Genomic DNA, 21,605 nt, shown 5'->3' on the forward strand with positions numbered 1-21,605 from the left:
AGCTTGCTGAAAATTCTGTAGTAATTTGGCGTGGTGTTCTATTATGTTGTTGTTCAGTTGCTCAGTCATGTCCAATTCTTTGTGACCCCATGGACTGAAGCACACCAGGCTTCCCTGTCCTTCACTATCTCCCAGAGTTTGCCCAAATTTATGACCATCGAGTCAGTGATGCCATCCAACTATCTCACCCTCTGTCATCCCCTTCTCCTCCTGCCTTCAGTCTTTCCCAGCATCAGGGTCTTTTCCAATGAGTCAGCTCTTCACATTAGGCAGCTGAAATTTCGGAGCTTCAGCATCAGTCCTTCAAATGAATATTCAGGGTTGATTTCCTTTAGGATTAGCTGGTTTGATCTCCTTGCAGTTCAAGGAACTCTCAAGACTCTTTTCCAACACCACAGTTCAAAAGCATCAATTCTTAGGTGCTCAGCCTTCTTTATGGTCCAGCTCTCATATCTGTACATGACTATTGGTAAAACAATAACTTTGAGTATACAGATGTTTGTCGGCAAAGTGATATGCTTTTTAATATGTTGTCTAGTTTGGTCATAGCTTTTCTTCCAAGAAGCAAACATCTTTAAATTTCATGGCTGCAGTCACCATCCACAGTGATTCTGGAGCCCAAGAAAATAAAGTCTGTGACTGTTTCCATTTTTTCCCCATCTATTTGCCATGAAGTGATGGGACCAGATGCCATGATCTTAGTTTTTTGAATGTTGAGTTGTATATATTCCATTAAGGTTAATCTTGATAATTGCGTTGTTCAAATCTATATTTACTGAATTTTTAGCTGCCCGACCTAAGAAATACAGAGAAAAAAATATTTAAAACTCCCACTATAATATGAACTTGTCAATATCTCCTTGTAGTTCTATAAACTTTGAACCTATGTTGTTAGGTGTATTCAGATTTAGAATTTCTGTATTCTTATGGTGACTTGAAACTTTTATCATTACTTAATGACCACCTTCTTTGTTTGGCATAATGTGGCATAATGATATTTGATCTATTTTGTTTGATGTTAATACAGCTATACCACCTTTCTTTTGATTAGTATTTGTCTGATATATCTCTCCCCATTGTTTGACCTTCAACCTTTATGGGACATGTCTCTTGTAAAGAGCACTTGGCTTTTTAAAAATAAAAACCTAGTCATGCAATCATTTGTCTTTTAGAATTAGTTGTTTTAATTTGCTAAAACTTTAAAAAATATACTTGAATTTCTTTCAGCCATTTTGTGCTTTCCATTTGTACTACTTTCTCTACATTTTTTCCTCTTGCTTTTTCCTGAATTCAAGTTCTTTACTTACTCCATTTTTTCCCTTTACAGACTTGTAAGTTATAGCCTCTTTTTTAAGCTGTTATCCTTAAAATTCAAATTTAATTTCTAGTCTGTACTGTGTCCTTAGAATATTTTGACTCTGGTAATCTCCTAGTGACTTAAAAACTAATTTTAAAGCATTTTATTGTAGTATAATATACCTACAAAACATTGCACATTAGTGTACAGCTCATTGAATTTCTACAAACTGAAAAAGCTAACTAACCATCAGCTATATCAATAAATATAACATTATCAGTACTCCAAAAGGCCTCCTCAGATACCCATCTAGTCATTAGAGGCACCCTAGACCCATAAAGGTAGCCACTATCCTGAGTCTAGCAACATAAATTAGTTTCACCTGTATTTTTTACACCATATATATATATATTTTTTTTTTTACACCATATATATATATATATATATATATATATATAGTATATACTCCTTATATTTGGTTTATTTTGCTTAACATCATGTTTGTGAGATTCATCCATATTATGGATGTAGTTATAGATCATTTATGGACTTCCTCGGTGGCTTGGTCAGTAAAGAATCCACCTGCAATGCAGGAGACCCAGGTTCGATCCCTGGGTGGGGAAGATCCCCTGGAGGAGGACATGGTAACCCACTCCAGTATTCTTGCATGGAGTATCCCCATGGACAGAGGAGCCTGGTGGGCTACAGTCCACGGGGTTGCACAAGTCAGACATGACTTAGCAACTAAACCACCACCACATAGATCATTTATGCAAGATTGCATGCTATTTTATTGTGTAAATGTGCCCTGATTTATTTATTCATTCTTCTGTTGGTCATTTGGGTAGTTTCCAGTTTGGGGATATTAGGGCATTGCTATAAATATTCCAAATGTCTTTTTAGCAAACACACACCTTTCTATAGGGCATATATCGAAGAATGGAATTGCTGAAGATTAAGGTATATATATGTTTAGCTGTAGTAAGCCAAATAATTTTACAAAGTTCTAATTTCTCCACTCCCTCATTCACACTTGCATATGTGCTATTTTTAATCTATTTAAAATTTTTCTCTTTTTAAAAATAATATCTATTTTGTGAGGTTATATTGTCAATATTTTAGATTTACCAATGTTTTCCTTTTGGAACCTCACCACTCCTTTTCTCCCCACTCATTTTTTTAAGTATAAGGGACAAACAGTGAAATGCACAGATCTTAAGTGAATCATCCTTCCTTCCTGAAGAAACAGAAACATTTAGAAACTTATTTAGAAAGCCTGTTGGTGGTAATGTCTGCTTTTGATTTTTAAAATGTCTTTATATTGCCCTCACACTTTTAAACTTTTAATTATTAAAATATCCAAACATATTTAAATATTGAGGGAAGAATATAATTAACTCCCATGTACCTCTTGCCCAGCTTCAACAATTATCCAATCATGCCAAATTTTTTTTGTCTTTGCCCCAATTTTTTCCCCCACCTGGATTATTTTGAAAAAATTCCAAACATTATATGAATTCATCCATAAATATGTCAATATAGAGCCACAAAATATAAACTCTTTAAAAATTAAAGATAACCACAATATCACTATCACACTAGGAAAATTAATGATTATTCTTTAATATTTAGATCATTGAATATCCAGTCACTGTTACATGTTCATGTTTCTCATGTCTCTCTTAATTGACAGGATTCTCCATTTTCTTGCTTTCCTTGCAATTTTTTTATTCAGGAAATTGGGTTGTTCATTCTGTTGTTTCCCAGAGTATGGATTTTGCAAATTGTACCCTTTTGGTTTCCATTTGAGTCCATTTGAACTCAAACCAACTAGCTATGTACAATGCTGAACCAAATGATACATATATAAACCAGGCCATCAAAATTTACACTTCATTTCTTCTAGAGGTATGCAAACAAGGATGGCATCATCTCTATCCAATGTGAAGTGCTAGGTAATCAGGCACCCTCCCTGTTTACTATTCCTTTATAATGTTTTACATGTACACCAAATGGTGACTTAACTAACAAAATTTAACAAAAAGATCAGATATCAGATAGAACTAGCAGACAATGTAACTTTAAGAGAGAGGAAAACATCAGCTACTTTAAAAGAATGTATGTATTAACATGGGGAAGGGTAGATGGAAAATTTGAAAATTTTAACTTAAAAAGGAGAGAGTGGGACAAATGGAGAAAGTAGCATAGACATATATACACTACCATGTGTAAAACAGATAGCTGGTGAGAAGTTGCTGTATAACATGGGGACCCCAGCCTAGTGCTCTATGATGACCTAGAGGGTCATCTAGGGGACCTAGATGGGGGAGGGGAGGAGGCTCAAGAGAGAGGGGATATATGTACAATTATGGATGATTTGCATTGTTGTATGGCAGAAACCATTACAACATTGTAAAGCAATTTTCCTCCAATTAAAAAATAAATTAATAAAAGGAAAAAACAAACATATTTCTTTCACCAGTCAAGGAAAAACTAGGTGTCAAACTCCTCTGCTACAAATGATGATGTTTTAAATTATATAATAAACTATTTACTTAATCTGAATTCTTTGGGAGGTTTAAATGATCATACTCTCAATGCACATAGATATTTTAAGACTTATCTTATTAGCATATACTTATAGTCCTCTGATGACAATGTAATTTTATGATTGCATAAGAGATAAATTGAGTTAATACCACTAAACAAACATGACATTTTTGTTGTACTGTGATCATAGATGAGTCATGAAGTAAGGTGATTAATTACAAGTCAATGTTGCTAGGGTCACTGAGTGACTATTCTTCCCTTGCAAGAATTTAGAAACTCTAAATTTATAAGCTAATGAGTTTATTCTAGCTATAAACAGGAACTAGCTTCAGAGTATTCAGGAAATTTGTGTGCAAATAACCTAACCTAAATAATCTAAAAATGATGACTATCTTAAAATATATTTTGGCATATTTCTATCATACAGGGTATTGTGCAAATATATAAAATGAAATCAAATACCTACAGATAAATTTTGAATAATGGAATCCTAAGAAAATTATTTTAATGGAATAAAATAAATGGAATAAAATAAAAAATAAGAGAATTTTAATATAGGTCACTAAGATATTAAAGAATGATAATGGCTTTACTTCATTTTGCAATGAATAGAACTTGTAACCTTAGTAAGTAGCATTATCATGACCTAAATCATGTTGAAAGGAACAGGGCTTTACAAAGAGATAAACAATATTCATGCTTTCAATGGATATTCTCTTTCAAATATAGGAGAAAATTAATAAAAGCATTTGGATTTTGTAAAAAACTCTATTTGATTTGCAATCTCCATTAAGCTCAGATTAACAAATCTATTATTAGTATTAAATTAGCAAAGTTCTTTGCACATGTGTAAGGAACGATGGGGATGTAAGAATGAAGGATAGTGGGGAAGACAAGTAAACCCTGCAAAATGAAGAATGTCGTACAGGCCAAAGCTCCTTTAGATTACTTCCTTCCTACTTTATTGGCATTAAAAATAGCTTTCCCTTTAATGAAATGCATCTTGGCTCCATCTTTTGTGAAACTGAAAACCAAAGCAAAATAATGTAAGCTGTGTGAGGGCAGAGACTGTGTCTGCTTATTTTCCACTTATCCCCTATGCTTAACACAGTGCCTAGCATATAGTAGGCATCCTATTGCTGAATACATAGATGAGGAAGCAGCAGCTGAGTTTTCCTTTGAAGGATAACAAGGATGCAACAGGAAGTCATTTCATTGTATATTTCATAAGTAATGTATTAGTCGTCTATTGCTGCATAACAACATAACTCCAAAATTTATCAGCTTAAAATGACACACATTTATTATCTGACAGTTTCTGTGGGTGAGGAATCTGGTCATGACTTAGATGGGTGCCCTGAGCTTAGGGTCTCTCACAAGGCTGCCATCATCTCAGTGTTCTATTGGGAAGGATCCATTTCCTAGCTCGCTAATGATTGTTGGCAGGATTCAGTTCTTCATGGGCTATTCTATCAAGGCCTCAGTCCCTTGGTTCCTTGCCATGAGGGGCCTCTCTGCTGACATGTCACAGCATGGCAGCTTGCTTCATCAGAGTGAGCAACCAAGAGGACAAGAGAGAGCACAAGCAAGATAGAAGTCACAGTCTTTTGTAACCTAATCACAGAAGTGACATGTCATCCCTTTTGATGTATTCTGTCAGTTATAAGCAAGTCACGAGGTCCAGCCCACACCTAAGGGAAGGGAATTACACAAAGGAGTGAAGCACCATGATCTTTGGGGACCACATCAGAATGTGAGTACTACAAATGCTGAGTAGACTGGTTGTTTTGAGTATAGGTAAATGAAAAACTGCATAGATGGTGAAGCTGGAAAGTAGATTGGGGTTAGGCCAACCGTGGAGGTTCTTGAGATGTCCTAAGTTGTCTGAACTTTGTTCTGATGCTAGCTACTCAAAATGTAATTCATGGATCAGCAGCATTCATGTCACCTAAATACTTGCTAGAAAGACAGAAGTTTGGGCTCCTATCACAGACCCACCAAATTAGAGTCCGCCATTTTAACTAGATCCCAGCTACATTAAAGTTTTTAAAATGCTGCTTTTGTTGCTGATAAGAATGGCTTTTGTGAAAAGACTGAACATGGAAAAGGAAGAGGAATGAATCAAAGATGACTACATTTTTTGAACATACAAGATAGGATTGGTCTGCTCATGGCATTAGATTTACAGAAGAATATGGCTGACCCTCAATATCAGTGATTCCCATACTTAATTCTGCATTAGCGTCACAAGAAGCTTTTAAAATGCTCCTTGGAGAAATGCTGATTCTAGGGCTGGAGCATCATGTAGTGCCCAAAATAAAGTGCTCAAAACACAAAAGGATAGGAGTAGGTCAAAGGGATGCTGGAGCCAAGCTTTAAGAGTTCCCAAATCCAAAGCTGGAAAAATTTGAGCAACAAAATAAATAACATGGTATTAGGTTATAATCCAAAGTATAAAATAAATATCCATGAATCCACACTGATATAAATGACTGAACAAATAAACGAGAGGCCAATATCCAGGTGCTTAGTCCCTCAGTTGTGTCCAATTCTTTGTGACCCCATGGACTGTAGCCTGCCAGGCTCCTCTGTCCATGGAGGAATTCTCCAGGCAAGAATACTGGAGTGGATTGCCATTACCTCCTCCAGGGGATCTTCCCAACCTAGGGATTGAACCCAGGTATTGAACCTAGGTCTCCCACACTGCAGGCAGATTCTTTACTATCTGAGCCACCAGGGAAGCCCAAAAGGGATCCAGTAATGCAGGCAGAAGTCACTGCAGGTAAAGGCCCTGTGAGGCACTAAGGGAAGGTCATGGTCAAGTGTGACCACAAGGAGCTACAGAAGCGCCTCAACCTGGAGAAGTGGATCCAGGAGCAGCTCCAAGACTGCCAGGCCCTTGTTTCTCCCTCCTCCCTAACCCCTACTCCGGGAAGAGGAGATTCCAGAGTTAGAAATCGATGTGGATGAACTGGACATGGAAAGCAATGATACCTGGGCTACCAGGGTCAAGGAGCTGCTGGTTGACTTACAAACCCACTGAGGCCCTCATCTCTGGCCTGCTGGACAAGATCTGGGGCATGCAGAAGCTGAGCACACCCCAGAAGAAGTAAGGGTCCTTGACCCAGGTGAACAGTGGCTCCCACAGGACAATTGCTGGTCCCCTCCCCCAACCTCATAGCAACAGCAACAGGGGTGGGGGCGGCCTGCGGCCAGGCCTGGTGCCATGAACAGGGTTCCATGTGTCCCTGGCCCAGGGGCCTCTTCTCTGCCCCCAGTTTTCCATTTTGGGGGGTTATTATTATTCTTATTAAACTGATGGGATTTTGTGTTTTCATGTTTACTGCAGTGTGGGCCCTCTAATAAAGCTAGGATATACCTTTGGTGCAGCTAAAAAAAAATCATGTTGATAGTATGTACCCTTCAGGATACTAAGAATGGCACCTCACCTCTATGGTGTGTGCTCAGTTGCTCAGTTGTATCCAACTCTTTGGGAGCCCCATGGACTGTAGCCCACCACGTTCCTCTGTCCATGGGATTTCCCAGAAAAGAATACTGGAGTGGGTTGCCATTCCCTTCTACAAGGGATCTTCCTGACCCTGGGATCAAATCCACATCTGCACTGGCAAGCAGATTCTTTATCACTGTGCCACCTGGGAAGCCAACCTCACCTCTGTCATAATCCCCTCCAAATCTCAAAACCTCAGACAAATCTAAACTGAGGATGACATTCCACAAAATACCTGACCAATTCATCTTATATTTGTCAAGATCATGAAAAACAAGTGAAGAAAGAAACTGGCACAGATAGGAGAAGCTAAGGAAACACGATGATTAAATGAAAGAGGGATCCTGGATTGGATTTTGGAACAGAAAATGGACATTAGTGGAAAAACTAATGAGATCAAATAATGAATGAAGAAATAATAAATCCGTAGTTTAGTTAACAGTAATGTACCAATGTTGATTTCTTAGTTTTGACAAATATACCATAGTTATGTAAGATGTTAACATTAGGGCACCAGGTAGCAGGTATACAGGAATTTTCAGTGCAGTCTTTACAACTTCTCAGTAAACAGACTTATTCCTAAATAAAATGTCCATTACAACTCAGTAGATGTCCATGCCTCACTGTCTGAGATTATGATTCACTATTTCTGGGTGAGGGGGGAAATACCATTATTTTCTAAAAATTCCCCAGATGACTCTGGTGTGGGGTCCACACTTTAACTACTGCTCTGTACCAAACTCTTATGGTGATTTCTCTCAAACCACTGTGAAAAGTAACCACGTGATACATAGCAGTGTTATACAGTGCAAAGAGCACTAGTTTACAGCTCAAGAGACTTAATCCTTCATCTATCATCATTCAGCTATAGAACCTGGATAAAGCACTTCATCTCTCTTAGCCTCAAGCTTCTCATCTTCAAAATAGAGACTGGTTTAATGACCATTAAATTAAATAAAATCTATAAAATCTAAAAATGTTTCCAACATTTTTAATATTTTAAAAACTTTAAAAATTATTTGTGGCAGTGCTGGGTCTTCGGTGCTGCATAGGCTTTCTCTAGTTGCAGAGAGTGGGGCTACTCTAGTTGTGGTGCTCAGGCTTCTCATTTTGGTGGCTTCTCTTGCTGCAAAGCACTGGCTCTAGGTGCTCAGGCTTTAGTATTTGCAGCACATGGGCTCAGTAGTTGCAGCTCACAGGCTCCAGAGTGTGAGCTCAGTTGTTGTGGCATTGCCCTGCAGCATGTGGAATCTTCCTGGACCAGGGATCGAACCTGTGTCCCCTGCATCAGCAGGCAGATTCTTAACCACTGAACCACCAGAGAAGTCCTCAACTTTTCAGATTACCATCTAGTTCTGTTATCGCCAACTTAATAAATAATTCCATGAAATCTAAGACAATATTTTTAAAACATTAGTGGAAGACTTTTCTCTAGGATACATGCTAAGAAGTAATGAAGACTATTATAATCAATAAGCCAGAGCTAATATATCTCAAATTAATAACATCCACACTTCATGGTATTACCATTTACCCAGTCCAATGATGCTGTCATTGCCCCAGATACTTTGGGACTCCTTTAATATAGATCGAAGCCAGTTTTTAGGTCACACAAGAAAGTCTTTTAAAATCACACCTCATTGACCAAATGTAGCCAGCTTTCTCACCCATGTTTAACCATAAGACAGCCCTCCAAATGATCCTTGGTTATTTCTAAAAGCCAAAACTGCCCTAAAGGAACATAGCCTGGGCCATTAGGGGGAAGAAAATTCATTTGAGAACTTGATAAAAAGATACATAGTCTTCCACAGAAAAATATATCAGCATGCAAGAAAAATTTGCCAACAATTTGAATCCCTAGACTTTATTTTAAAACTCCCAATCTGGGGAGATAAATATTTACCATTATTAAGAAAATGCAAACGTTCTGAAAAGACTCAGAAGAAATCCTTTGGAGGCAACTTCTCTGAAGTAAACAAATGCACAACAGGAAAACACTGTGCTTGGGGTGCAAATAAACACCTCAAGATTTGGCTATGTCACTAGTTTGTAGCAAAAAAGTCACCTTCCTCTTAATGTCAATTTCCTCATTTGCAACATGCAGGAAAGAGGATTGCACTACATCAATGGTTCTCCATGTGTTCATGGACCAGCCTCACAATCACCTAGGAGGTCATTAAAAGTGCCTACTGAATCAGAAACTTTGGGAGTGGGGCCTGGCCGTCTGTGTTTTAACAAGCCCACCAGCGGATTCTGATGTACACTCAAGTTTGAGAACCACCAAGCTAAATGATCTCTAAAGTCTATTTGAGCTCTCAAATTCTACAATTTGGAAAGTATAAACTTTAGTAAGTCAAAATATAAAACCAAAACCAACAGTTTCAGTCACACATGTGTTAAAAGATTTTCTAAAATTAATTTCTAAGGGAAAAAGAATAAGAATCTTTACTTTTACCTTATACCCCCCATAGTACCCATGCATACCTATTTACAAATACTGGGCATTCATATATTTACCATGTGGTCCAATTTGGCTGAAAAAGAAAATTCTTTGACCCAGAGGTAGGTGAGAGATAAAATACCTAGTTCAACTTATCTTGTAGTTATTTTCCCTACCTTCTACCTGCAATCCAAATTATTCCATGACTTTATTAACACAGTAGTAGAGAAAATTGGACTTTGTTTTTATCTAAAAGTGATACATATCTTGTTTTCACTGGAAATATGCTCAAGACACACCACTAGGACTTATCAAGCAATAATAAAAATAATTATTCTTAGTGCTAACAAAAGCAGAATAATTTTGAAATTAATAAGGCTGATGGTAATGGTTTTGATTTCAAACAAGTAAACCAGATATTTAATATTAAGGAATTATTTTAATAAGTATGATGATATCATAGTTATATATAATATAGAAGTGCCATTATCTTTAAAAAAAACTTGATACTGTAGTATTTAAAAATGAAAAATAATACCTGTGAACTTTACTATCATCAAGTATTGAGCTAAGGCGAGTGGTTCGGTTCAGTTCAGTCACTCAGTCGTGTCCAACTCTTTGTGACCCCATGAACCGCAGCATGCCAGGACTCCCTGTCCATAAACAACTCCTGGAGCTTACTCAAACTCATGCCCATCGAGCCGGTGATGCCATCCAACCATCTCATCCTCTGTCGCCCCCTTCTCCTCCTGCCCCCAATCCCTCCCAGCATCAGGGTCTTTTCCAATGAGTCAACTCTTCGCATGAGGTGGCCAAAGTACTGGAGTTTCAGCTTCAGCATCAGTCCTTCCAATGAACACCCAGGACTGATCTCCTTTAGGATGGACTGGTTGGATCTCCTTGCAGTCCAAGGGACTCTCAAGAGTCTTCTCCAACACCACAGTTCAAAAGCATCAATTCTTCAGTGCTCAGCTTTCTTCACAGTCCAACTCTCACATCCACACATGACCACTGGAAAAACCATAGCCTTGACGAGATGGACCTTTATTGGCAAAGTAGTGTCTCTGCTTTTTAATATGCTGTCTAGGTTGGTCATAACTTTCCTTCTAAGGAGTAAGTGTCTTTTAATTTCATGGCTGCAATCACCACCTTCAGTGATTTTGGAGCCCAAGAAAATAAAGTCTGACACTGTTTCCACATCTATTTCCCATGAAGTGATGGGACCAGATGCCATGATCTCAGTTTTCTGAATGTTGAGCTTTAAGTCAACTTTTTCACTCTCCTCTTTCATCAAGAGGCTCTTTAGTTCTTCTTCACTTTCTGCCATAAGGGTGGTGTCATCTGCGTATCTGAGATTATTGATATGTCTCCTGGCAATCTTGATTCCAGCTTGTGCTTCTTCCAGCCCAGCGTTTCTCATGATGTACTCTGCATATAAATTAAATAAGCAGGGTGACAATATACAGCCTTGATGTACTCCTTTTCCTATTTGGAACTAGTCTGTTGTTCCTTGTCCAGTTCTAACTGTTGTTTCCTGACCTGCATATAGATTTCTCAAGAGGCAAGTCAGGTGGTCTGGTATTCCCATCTCTTTCAGAATTTTCCACAGTTTAGTGGATGGAGAGGTAAAAGGAACAAGATTGGCCATGAGAGAACCGTTGAAATAGATACGGTATATGGGGATGCACTTTACTCTTCTACTTGAAATTTTTTTAATAAGACAAAGCAGAAAATATACCAATTCAATTATCTGCTGTTTTAAGGAAAAAGAAGCATATAGTGGGATCCTGCCAACCAAATGAATAAACTGGAATTTAAAACAGAAACTGGCACCCAATTTCCACATCATTCAAACATTAAATTGTATTCATAGTCAAGGGAAATAGTCAATATCTGAGAAATTTCTCCATTAAACCATCAATTTCACAGCTTAGATAGTGGCTTTAAGGAAGTAGAAAAGGAAATACAGCACACTCTTCCTCTCATACCAATCACTTATAAATAGTAACTGTGGGCAGCAGTTTTGAGTCACTGATTACCATTCACTGGTAAAATGATGATAGTGGTCACTACATAAAACATCAAATATCTAGATCTGTACTATCCAACAGAACTGTGATGATGGAAATGTTCTATATCCTGTATTTTCCAATGCAGTAGTCTCTTATCTTATATGGCTACAGCACTCTTGAAGTGGTGCTAATGGAACCAAGAAGCTAAATTTTAATTTTCATTCATTTAAATAGCTATGTGTGGTTATGGGTTACCATAATAAACAGTATATACAGTTTTACAGTACCTAAGAAACATAAACACACAGATACACATTTCACTTAATATCTGACTCACATTTATTAAAAATTGAACATTACCAGAAAAGCATGAATTATATTGGCTTTATTAAACAAGCTCAATTAACTTACCTTTGACTAACAAATCAAAGCATTTAATATCACAAAAGGAATTTTGAGCATGAGGTCAATTCCAACCTCTGAAATCAAAAACAAATGAAAAGCAGCCAAGACATTTTCCAAAGGAGGGAGCAACCACAGATCTCCCTCTAGTGGCAAGAGATAAAGTTGCTGCTGAAAGGCTGAACTGCTTCTGTACCAATACATAAAACTGCTCACAGACATTACTTTAATATAACTTAAGAAAACTCTAGAAGGAAAATAGATCTGGTTTTTGTAAAAAAACGTTAGACCTAATTTTCACTTACTATGAATTCTAATGCCTCTAGAAATCTGATCTTTCCAGGAGAAGAGAGATTTGCCAGTGACATCTGGGGAATTAGGACTTACACAAAACAAAAGCTATGGAGCCTTAACCAAACTGAGCAAAAGAGAAGAGAGAAATTTTTCTCTGTTGATAAATGTTCTAGGATGGGACATGAAAAGGAGTAGATTCAGAAGTATAAAGTAGTAAGCAGCAGTGGGTTTGTACAAATCCATGGTACATCAAAATATTACAAGTTTTTCATAACCAAAACACTTTTCATTCTTATAATCAGTTTCAAAAGACAGCTCTGCCACATTGCCATTTTAATTATAACCGTACATACTATATAGATTTAACTACTGAATGACTACTTTCAAGTACAAGAGGAAACTCAAAATAGAAGTGACTTGTGTTACAGCTATTGTTTTTCCCTCACAGCTTCAGGAAAAACAGCTTTTATATACACTGAAGTAAGTACAGAATGTACAGAAGACAGATATATAGATATATATATACAAAAGTGCATTAATACAGTAATACATTTAGCAGAAATACAGGAAAAAAATCCTGGTTAACAATCTGATACATTACAGTATTTAAGACTACTTGAAGATTCTCCAAACCAGTCAACTTCCTACTTGCTTTGGTTATGATATTGGTGCTACATAACTAACCTTTGAAACTAAAACAAAAAATTGAAATTTTTAACCTCTGTGAAATGTTTTACATATACTGTGTTTATCCTTAATAGCTTTTGAAAACAGTTCTATAAAACTCCCAACACAAAGATTTAGAATGGATAATACATATATCTAAATTAGAGTGTTCAAAGAGGAAATTAAATTGATCCACTATAGGAACAGACACAGTCTGCTCCATTCCTAAAAGCCTCAGCTTGGTAACCTAACCCCAAAGTCTCAACTTAAATCCAACTGGTCAGCTATTATTAAAGAGCAAGCAGCTCCACAAAACAAGCCATGGCTTCAGGCCACTGTTCCTTAGAACAATTCACAATAGGTAAGTGTTAACTTGTCGTTTATACATATTAATTCTACAACTACCTTTATATAGTCAAAATGCCTATGTATAATTAGACTACTCTCCTCTTTTCTACCCCCACCCCTCACCACAAAAAAAGAACACAGATTTCCACAGGTTCCACTGACCACAAAGATGTAACAAAGAAATCCAACAATACCTACTGAAATCAGAGAAGACCAAATCAGTTTTTCCAAGTTCAGTATGGATATCAAATTTAAAAAATTAATTTACCATTATGTTATCTAGGTTAAAACATTAATAACCTTAATTTAAAATACAATTGTGAAGTGTGTATTTAAAATACAATTACTGAAAACAAGTAATCTTCATATTAGAAAAAATATGTAAATAAAATTTTAGTGAGTCAACTTGGCTATACCATGCAACTTCCTATTTTTTGTCTTAAAATATTTTATTGAAGTATAGTAGATTTCTTACTCTTATTAATAATAGCCAGTTACTTAGAATTTGTCAAGTTCCTTCTATGCCTTCTGGAATTTTCCAAAGAAATAAGAATTAAGCATTTCTAAGGAGATATGTTCCAGATACTACACTGATAAGGATGCCTAGGTCTAAATATCTCTCCGATACCTCCCACCACTTAGCATAATTTAATTGTAAAGATAAAACTTATCTTACTTTGTCAGACTTAAAATGAATCCAAAGTTATCACAGTACACGTGTATACAAATATTTATTTTCTACCTAATAGTCCTTTTAAGGATTAAACTTAGTTCTAGGTTTAGACATATTGAATGTCAGTGTGCTCAACATCAATACTATCATCTGACTGTAACTGGAAATTTTCCTATCAACCATCTCAAACTATAAACTGATTTTAAGTAACCCCTTCCCAGTTTGGAGCAAACATTTTTCTTGTAGACAGAAGTGTTATGAAGTTAAAGGGAAGAGGAATGTTACGCTATTACATAAATGAATACAAAGAATTGCTAAAGTTAACAAACAAATCAATTTGCTATATAATCTCTGATTTGAAGTAATTTTGCCTTGAAAATTATCTTTCCAGAGTTAACTCAACTTTAAAAAATATTCTTGGGAATTCCCTAGAAGCCCAGTGGTTATAACTCCATGCTTTCACTGCCGAGGGCCTAGTTTCAATCCCTAGTCAGGGAACTAAGATCCTGCAAGCTGCACAGTGAGGCCAAAAAATAAAATAAGTAAAATAAAAAGTATTCTGCTTTATGACTTTTATCAGGGGAAAAAATAAACAAATACATTAAACTATACTCTAGATGACTTCAATGTTCTATGACCTAGCTGGGCCAAAAATCAAGTTATATAAGTGAAACTTAAGATCTGAAGGTTTTTGTTATGTACTCTATTATCATTGATTAGTTCGATATAATGCTTTTGCTTACTGATATCCAAGAGCATGGGCATTTTATAAAATGAATTACAACATTTAGATTACTTTTGAGTTTGGAAAAGCCTAATATTGACGAGGAGTTTAGAGTTCACCTTTAAGGCACAGGAAGCTATAAAGAGTAAGCCACAAACAAAAGACTCTGCTAGAGAATCCTGGGAACAAGACTTTTCTATTTGTCATGAACTAACATTTTTGGCTTAAAAATGAAGACATTTGATAAATTTCACAATTTTTAAAGCTCATCACAATCTGGATACCTTTATATAGTAGTTTCTTAAATTTTTTCCTTCATGAGGGGAGCACTTTTAAGAGTTAAATAAAGTGAGATGTCTATCCAATCCATGGAGTCATCAAATTTCAAATCAGTTTCTGGAATTAATTCAGCAATATCTAGTTAACCCAAAGGACTGACAAAATGGACAAAACAGCCACAACTTAACTAAAAATGAGACAAGTCTCAAAAAATAAAGTTATTTTACTCTAAGTTCTTCTTGGGACAGAAGAACAGTATAAAGTCCTTTGTACTTCACTACACATTATACTACATTGCCTCACTTTAACTCAGTTGCAAAACTGTAGAAAAAAATACGCCATTTTGTTTAAATTCAAGGTTTGTACTTTTAAAACCTGTGGTAGGGACTGACAGACTTCTACAAGGTCTTTTTTCCCCAGTTTTGTTGAGATATAATTGACATACACACAAGATCCCTAATAAATGTGAATAAATGTGATGTGACTTCATTATGCCCTTAATTAAGAAGTCTTATTTTTTAATCATGCCCTCATGTAACAAGGCTTATTTTTAAAGGGAAAGACTTATTTGCTCTAATGTCAATTCTCTACAGTTGAGAACTGACAATGGAGCAAGTAAGTCTCACATTTTTATTAATCGGTTAGTCGAGGTTTATACTTTTTTATACTTTTAAAGAAAAAAATTGAGTTGGATTTGTTTTAAATTGAACTTAGAAAGAGATTAGACTAAATTTATTATTTATTCTAAGAAAGAAATAATTCAAACCTGAATTATCTACATGAGGCATTAAAACATTAAAAAAAAAGTATAACACGTTAACAAAGACGAGAATTTTTTGTCTTTTTCTGTTGTTTTATTGGGGGGGGTAGGTAAAGACTTTGTAATCTCCCTCTTCAATCATAAGCAAACACAAATTGCTTAATTTTTTTTTCCTGTTCTTTCTTTCAATCCCTTCCAAGCCACCTTACTGACCTATCTTCTAATTTATGGTACCATAAAGACAGTGCATCCAGATTTGTACAACACTTCATAGTGTACTTTACTATAAACACTCAAACCTTTATAAACTTTAAAAATTGGCTTTGTGACACTTTGGTAAACTTGCTTAACAGTGACTTAAGTTAAATCTATGGTAATAAGACTGCAATTATTGGGAGAGTAGAGGAATTGGTCTTATTAGGATCTTCTTTTACTGGTCACTGTCAAGTAAATTGTTTCCAAGTATTTAACAGATACATGCTGCTCTAAGGTCTCCAAAAGGGGCCTGTTTTCCTTGAAGAGTAACTAAAGAGAATAGGCAGTCATTCCCTGGAATTTTGCTTTTGCTAAGAGCAGGTAGAGAATTCAGCTGTATTTGCTCTTCTATTTACTCTTTCTATATTTAGAAGGGAAAACACAACAAGGTGGACCCTTTCAATCTTCCTCAAGAGTATCCTGGGGTTTATCCCCAAGCTCTCTTTGGGCACTCTAGGCTAGTCAGAAGCACTAAAGAGGGGGTAAGAGGAAAGTCAGAGGAAGTACTCCAACTGACAACCATATACACATATATACCGTTATTTCAGTAAAATTTTAAAGTATGAATTTAGTAGTCTTCAAAATGTTACAACCATACCACAGACCTCAGTAAAACTGCAATATATCAATTTTTTCCCTTAGTTTCAATTCTTTAACTTTTGAAGAACCAAAATAAAGTAAAAATTTCAAAACATGATTGTAAGCCAAGGTTATGCTGAGAATTAAGAATCCGCAGCTGAGAATTAAGGATCTACATTGTTAATCTTTTTAATGGATTACTTGATATGATACAGTGTAAAAAAAAAAGTAGGAATTTATCAACCTCTGATTCTAGAGTTTAAAAAAATATTGACAACTCATCCTACAAAATCATGATTACCTCCAAAGTTTCCACAATAAAAAGAAAATTATGAAAGTCAGAAAGCAGCTTGATTGTCAGTAGTATCAGTTTCCATTTTCTTTAACCCGTGTGAATGTTTAAAGATGTGTGGGAAAATAAAAGGAATCACACTACTTATAACGTTCATGATAACAAACTCTTCATGAAAACATTTAGAGACTCTATGATTTCACATTTAAAATTAGAGTACTATTAGTAGCCAAGAAGCAAAGTTTTTTTTATATCTCACTGCTCAGTGTATTTCTAGCGATTTACAGAGTTTAGCAGAACTGTAAGGGTTTTCTTGAGTTAATTTTGAACATTAACTTGTTCACATGCCACAAAGCTGTTACATCAAATATTTAAAAATTAGAGCTGTGCTGAAAATAAAAAGACCTACAAAAAGAACTTGACAGAGGTGTTTCTTGCCTTTAAGACAGTTTCACAGCCTAAAATTTCAAAAAGCAGTGAAAAGTAGAACTGGTTGTTTTGCTTGCTGGATTTTTCCATTTGAATATTAATCAATGTAGCATTAAGTCTAAAATTCAGCTACTAGTAACATTATTTTCTCAGTAGTCATCACTTGCAGAAAGGATTCTGAATATACATAAAGTGAAAAACAAAAACAAACCTAACAAAAGATGTTAGGGCCTATTTTTTACACATTTGAGTTAATAATGAATGAAAACAAATAAACCTAATGAAGGCACTATTGTAAACAGAAATCCACATCCTATCCCTACAACCTCAAAAAAAATGACGTCCACTAGGAATTGAGAATTATGCTATGGCCCTTTAGAAAAACTAAGAAATTGCAACATTAAGAAACTGAATTATGATCTCTACACATTCTATACTGACACAATAAATTATCTGTCAGCAGTACCTTGAAATCTCCTAAACTGTTAAAGTACTAGTCTGAAAAAGCCCACTTAACCACTCTGAAGTTTAAATAGTCAAAACATTTACTAAATCAGTGGTTCTTAAAACTAGAGTGTGTGGCAGAATAACCTGGTACCTGTTAAAACACAATGCTACGCCCCTTCCCCAGCATTTCTGATTCACTAGGTCTGGGGTGGGACCCAAGAGTATGCATTTCTAATAACTTCTCAGGTGATGCTGAAGCTACTGGTCCGAGGACCACCTGCTGAGAACCACAGACCTAAATTATTAATGGTATGTCAGCACAGCCCTAACCAAAAGTTTGGTCAAGATGCATGTAAACAAATAAGGACAGAATAATGCTTAGAAACAATGCCGATAAATTCACCCTTATTACATCAAAACATCTACATCTGCTTCATGATCTTCCTCAGTCACTTTCAAGGACAGCACTTCTTCATTAAGGAAGAGCCCACTGAGCCTCTCCTTCCGAGCCTGCCTCTGCTCTTTCAGCTGCCTCTTGCGTAAGGCCTTCTGCTGTAACTTCCGCTGTTTGGATCGCTTCTGTCAAAATAAAAATTTCTAAATCAGTGAGGTTCAGTTCTGGCATATCCACCCCAAAGTACTGTATGGATCAAATTCCATATGTTCTGAATAGAGATGTTCAAATTCCTCTGCAGTACAATCCTGGTTCTAGTAAGTGAGCCATTAGCTTAGGCATGAAAACAATTCTTCAAGATTCTATATTTATGGTATTTGACCAGGGAATCTTCTGATTAGGAAGGTTTGAAACTTGATCATTTGACTAGTTATGGATAACCAATCATTTCTAAGGCTTTTTTATATTAAATTAAGGTACACTGGTGTCAGTGCAGAAGAAACATGCAGTGAACAATAATGAATACAAATGTAGAGAACACTGTCAAAATCTCTAATGCTTATGCTTCAAAGGTACCTTTCATCCAAAAGCATTAGCAATTTTACAATGGCTGGGAAAGAACCATGTCTTTTTCATATTAAGCAAATACCATCTTTTAAGCCCATCAGAAACCCAGTGGGTACTCTATTTCTTGCCACTGGTGAACAGATGCCAAAAAAGAATGACCACATACACAGAGGAAACCCTTGGCAACCAACAAAGCTGGCTATGTTTCTGCTACTTTGGTTAAGAACCAAGTAAAGAATCACTTTCCAGGAAAAGTCACCACTGGGTTCCCAAGAGTTACAGAGATACCCTTATCATCTGTAAGTTGGCTCCACACTGTCACCACTGCAAGGAAACGAACTCTCCTGCTAAGCATCACAGAACTATTCTATATACATTTAAACTTTCTATTTCTTATGCATTCAAAAATATTATAGAGTTTTTTCAACTGTGAAAAGAGTAGGCAGAAATTAGAGAAAACATTATTACATTTTAAAAAGAGCTACAAAGAAATATTCATGATTAAAACTTCAAGAAAACATTTAACACACACACACAAGACATACAGGACATTTTTAGGAGCTAATAGACAGCAACATCAGCAACCTAGTGAGATCTGCTTAATAGTAAGTTGCAGTCAGTATTGCAATCTTGAGACTCATTCATTATTTCCATCAATTGATCTTACTTAAAACAGACACAAAAATCAGATAAAATTGAAGGTAATATGGCTGTAGGTCAAAACAGCATTTCAAAGCACTCAGTGTAGAGGGCTTTGCTCAAAAGCAGAGAATTCTGCTTGCTCAATTAAAATCAAAACCCACAGGCATCTATAGAGCAGGATAATTTTAACTCTTCAAGAACTGTATATGAAGGAACACTAATGTTAATATTGAAAGGTAAAGTTTTGTATTGATTAGACGTTTTACTTTTGAATCCCGAATCCGCTCTGCTGCACTTGCAGACAAGTTGCTGTCACTGTGTGCTCGACTCATGTTGGCACTGGAGTTTGAAGCAGAGTTTCCAACACTGGACCCACTGCTGCTTGCAGAACTGACCATGCTGGCACTGCTGCTGCTGGCACTGGCACTGGCACCGCTCACTCCACTGGTGCTTGCACAACTAAAGTTGCTTCTCTTCCAGGCCTCTCTTGTGGGCCGTAGGCGAGGGCTATGCTCCTTGATATAGTTTCTGACCTTGGAACAGACAGGCAAAAACTGGTTAGTACTGTACCTTGATGTTCTGCCCTCAAAATAATGGAGAAAAAAAGAATATTGTACTTAAAGATTGTCAAAAGTGCTACAGATGCATACAGATGGATCAGAAAGACAAAAGAAATCTCTAAATGTAGAAACAAGTACCAGAAAAATTCTGGTGTTCAAAACTTTAGAATAAATATTATGAAGCTAGATTTTTTTAAGTATATAAAGTATATTCAGTAAATGATAAGCTACTAGCTTCCAGAATTTAGGAGTGTAAGAAAATAACACTAGAAACAGAAACTAACAATAAAATAGGTAAGAGTAGGCATTTTTTAAAAGGTTGCCACTTAAGTATGCTGCTGATTATATTAGAGTGTTTCCTAGATCTTAGGTAGGGGCCCATAATACCTGTCTTCAAATGCAAGGCATCAATTTACCATACTAGTGAAAAATGGGCTGGAATGTAGATTATTATATAGTATGTCTGTTGAGAGAAACACTGAAATCAGGGAAATTTCTCATAAATGATGACAAATACAAAAATTAAAATGTTCACTCAAGTATAGCTCTCAATAATATTTTGATTCTCTCCACTTGTGTTTTGTAAGATGAGTTGGAATAAGTCTATACCTTAGCATAACAACTCCTTAAATTGTGAAGTCAAATTTCAAAACCTATATAACTAGAAAGTAGGTTCTAGATCCAAATGATCCCAGAAAGGTATGGCCACATGAGATGTACATAAAACCTCTTAAAACCACATGTTCTAATATTACATTTCACAGCAGTGATTTTGACCTTAATTATCTATATATTTATATATGACTATTCAAGTCATATATGACTATTCAAGTATAAAAAGCAGAGACATTACTTTGCCAACAAAGGTCTGTCTCGTCAAAGCTATGGTCTTTCCAGTAGTCATGTATGGATGTTAGAGTTGGGCTATAAAGAAAGCTGAGCACTGAAGAATTGATGCTTTTGAACTGTGGTGTTGGAGAAGACTCTTTGAGAGTCCCTTGAACTGCAAGGAGATCAAACCAGTCCATCCTAAAGGAAATCAGTCCTGAATATTCATTGGAAGGACTGATGCTGAAGCTGAAACTCCAATACTTTGGCCACTTGATGTGAAGAACTGACACACTGGAAAAGATCCTGATGCTGGGCAAGATTGAAGGCAGGAGGAGGAGGAGACAACAGAGGATGAGAAGGTTGGATGGCATCACCGACTACAATGGACATGAGTTTGAGTAAACTCCGGGAGTTGGCAGTGGACAGGGAGGCCTGGTGTGCTGCAGTCCATGGGGTCGCAAAGAGTCAGAGACAGCTGAGCTACTGAACTGAACTGATTCAAGTACACATGTTATAAAAGAATGGTATTTTTAATAGCTGTAGAATCTGTATTTTCTTTACATACCTGCTTCAGTTTTTCATCTGTGAGACAGTTAAGTTCAATAATAAACTCACTGTCAGTAGGGGAGATTTGAGCAGAAGGATCAATTATTTTA

At 36.2% G+C, this 21,605-nt stretch overlaps 1 protein-coding gene across 1 annotated transcript in view; it reads right to left on the reverse strand.

The window, feature by feature from the left end:
* Positions 1-12,122: 12,122 nt before the first annotated feature.
* Positions 12,123-21,605, reverse strand: part of FAM199X (family with sequence similarity 199, X-linked) — a 28,753-nt gene continuing 19,270 nt past the window's right edge. The window contains exons 3-5 of the mRNA XM_043459805.1: positions 21,515-21,600; positions 19,825-20,091; positions 12,123-18,534 (exon numbers count right to left, since the gene is read on the reverse strand). Of these exons, the coding sequence (XP_043315740.1) occupies positions 18,364-18,534; positions 19,825-20,091; positions 21,515-21,600 (524 nt within the window). The 3' untranslated portion in view covers positions 12,123-18,363. The remainder of the gene's footprint in view (positions 18,535-19,824; positions 20,092-21,514; positions 21,601-21,605) is intronic.

This window comes from Cervus canadensis, chromosome X, assembly GCF_019320065.1.
Source record: "Cervus canadensis isolate Bull #8, Minnesota chromosome X, ASM1932006v1, whole genome shotgun sequence".
Lineage (NCBI taxonomy): Eukaryota > Metazoa > Chordata > Mammalia > Artiodactyla > Cervidae > Cervus > Cervus canadensis.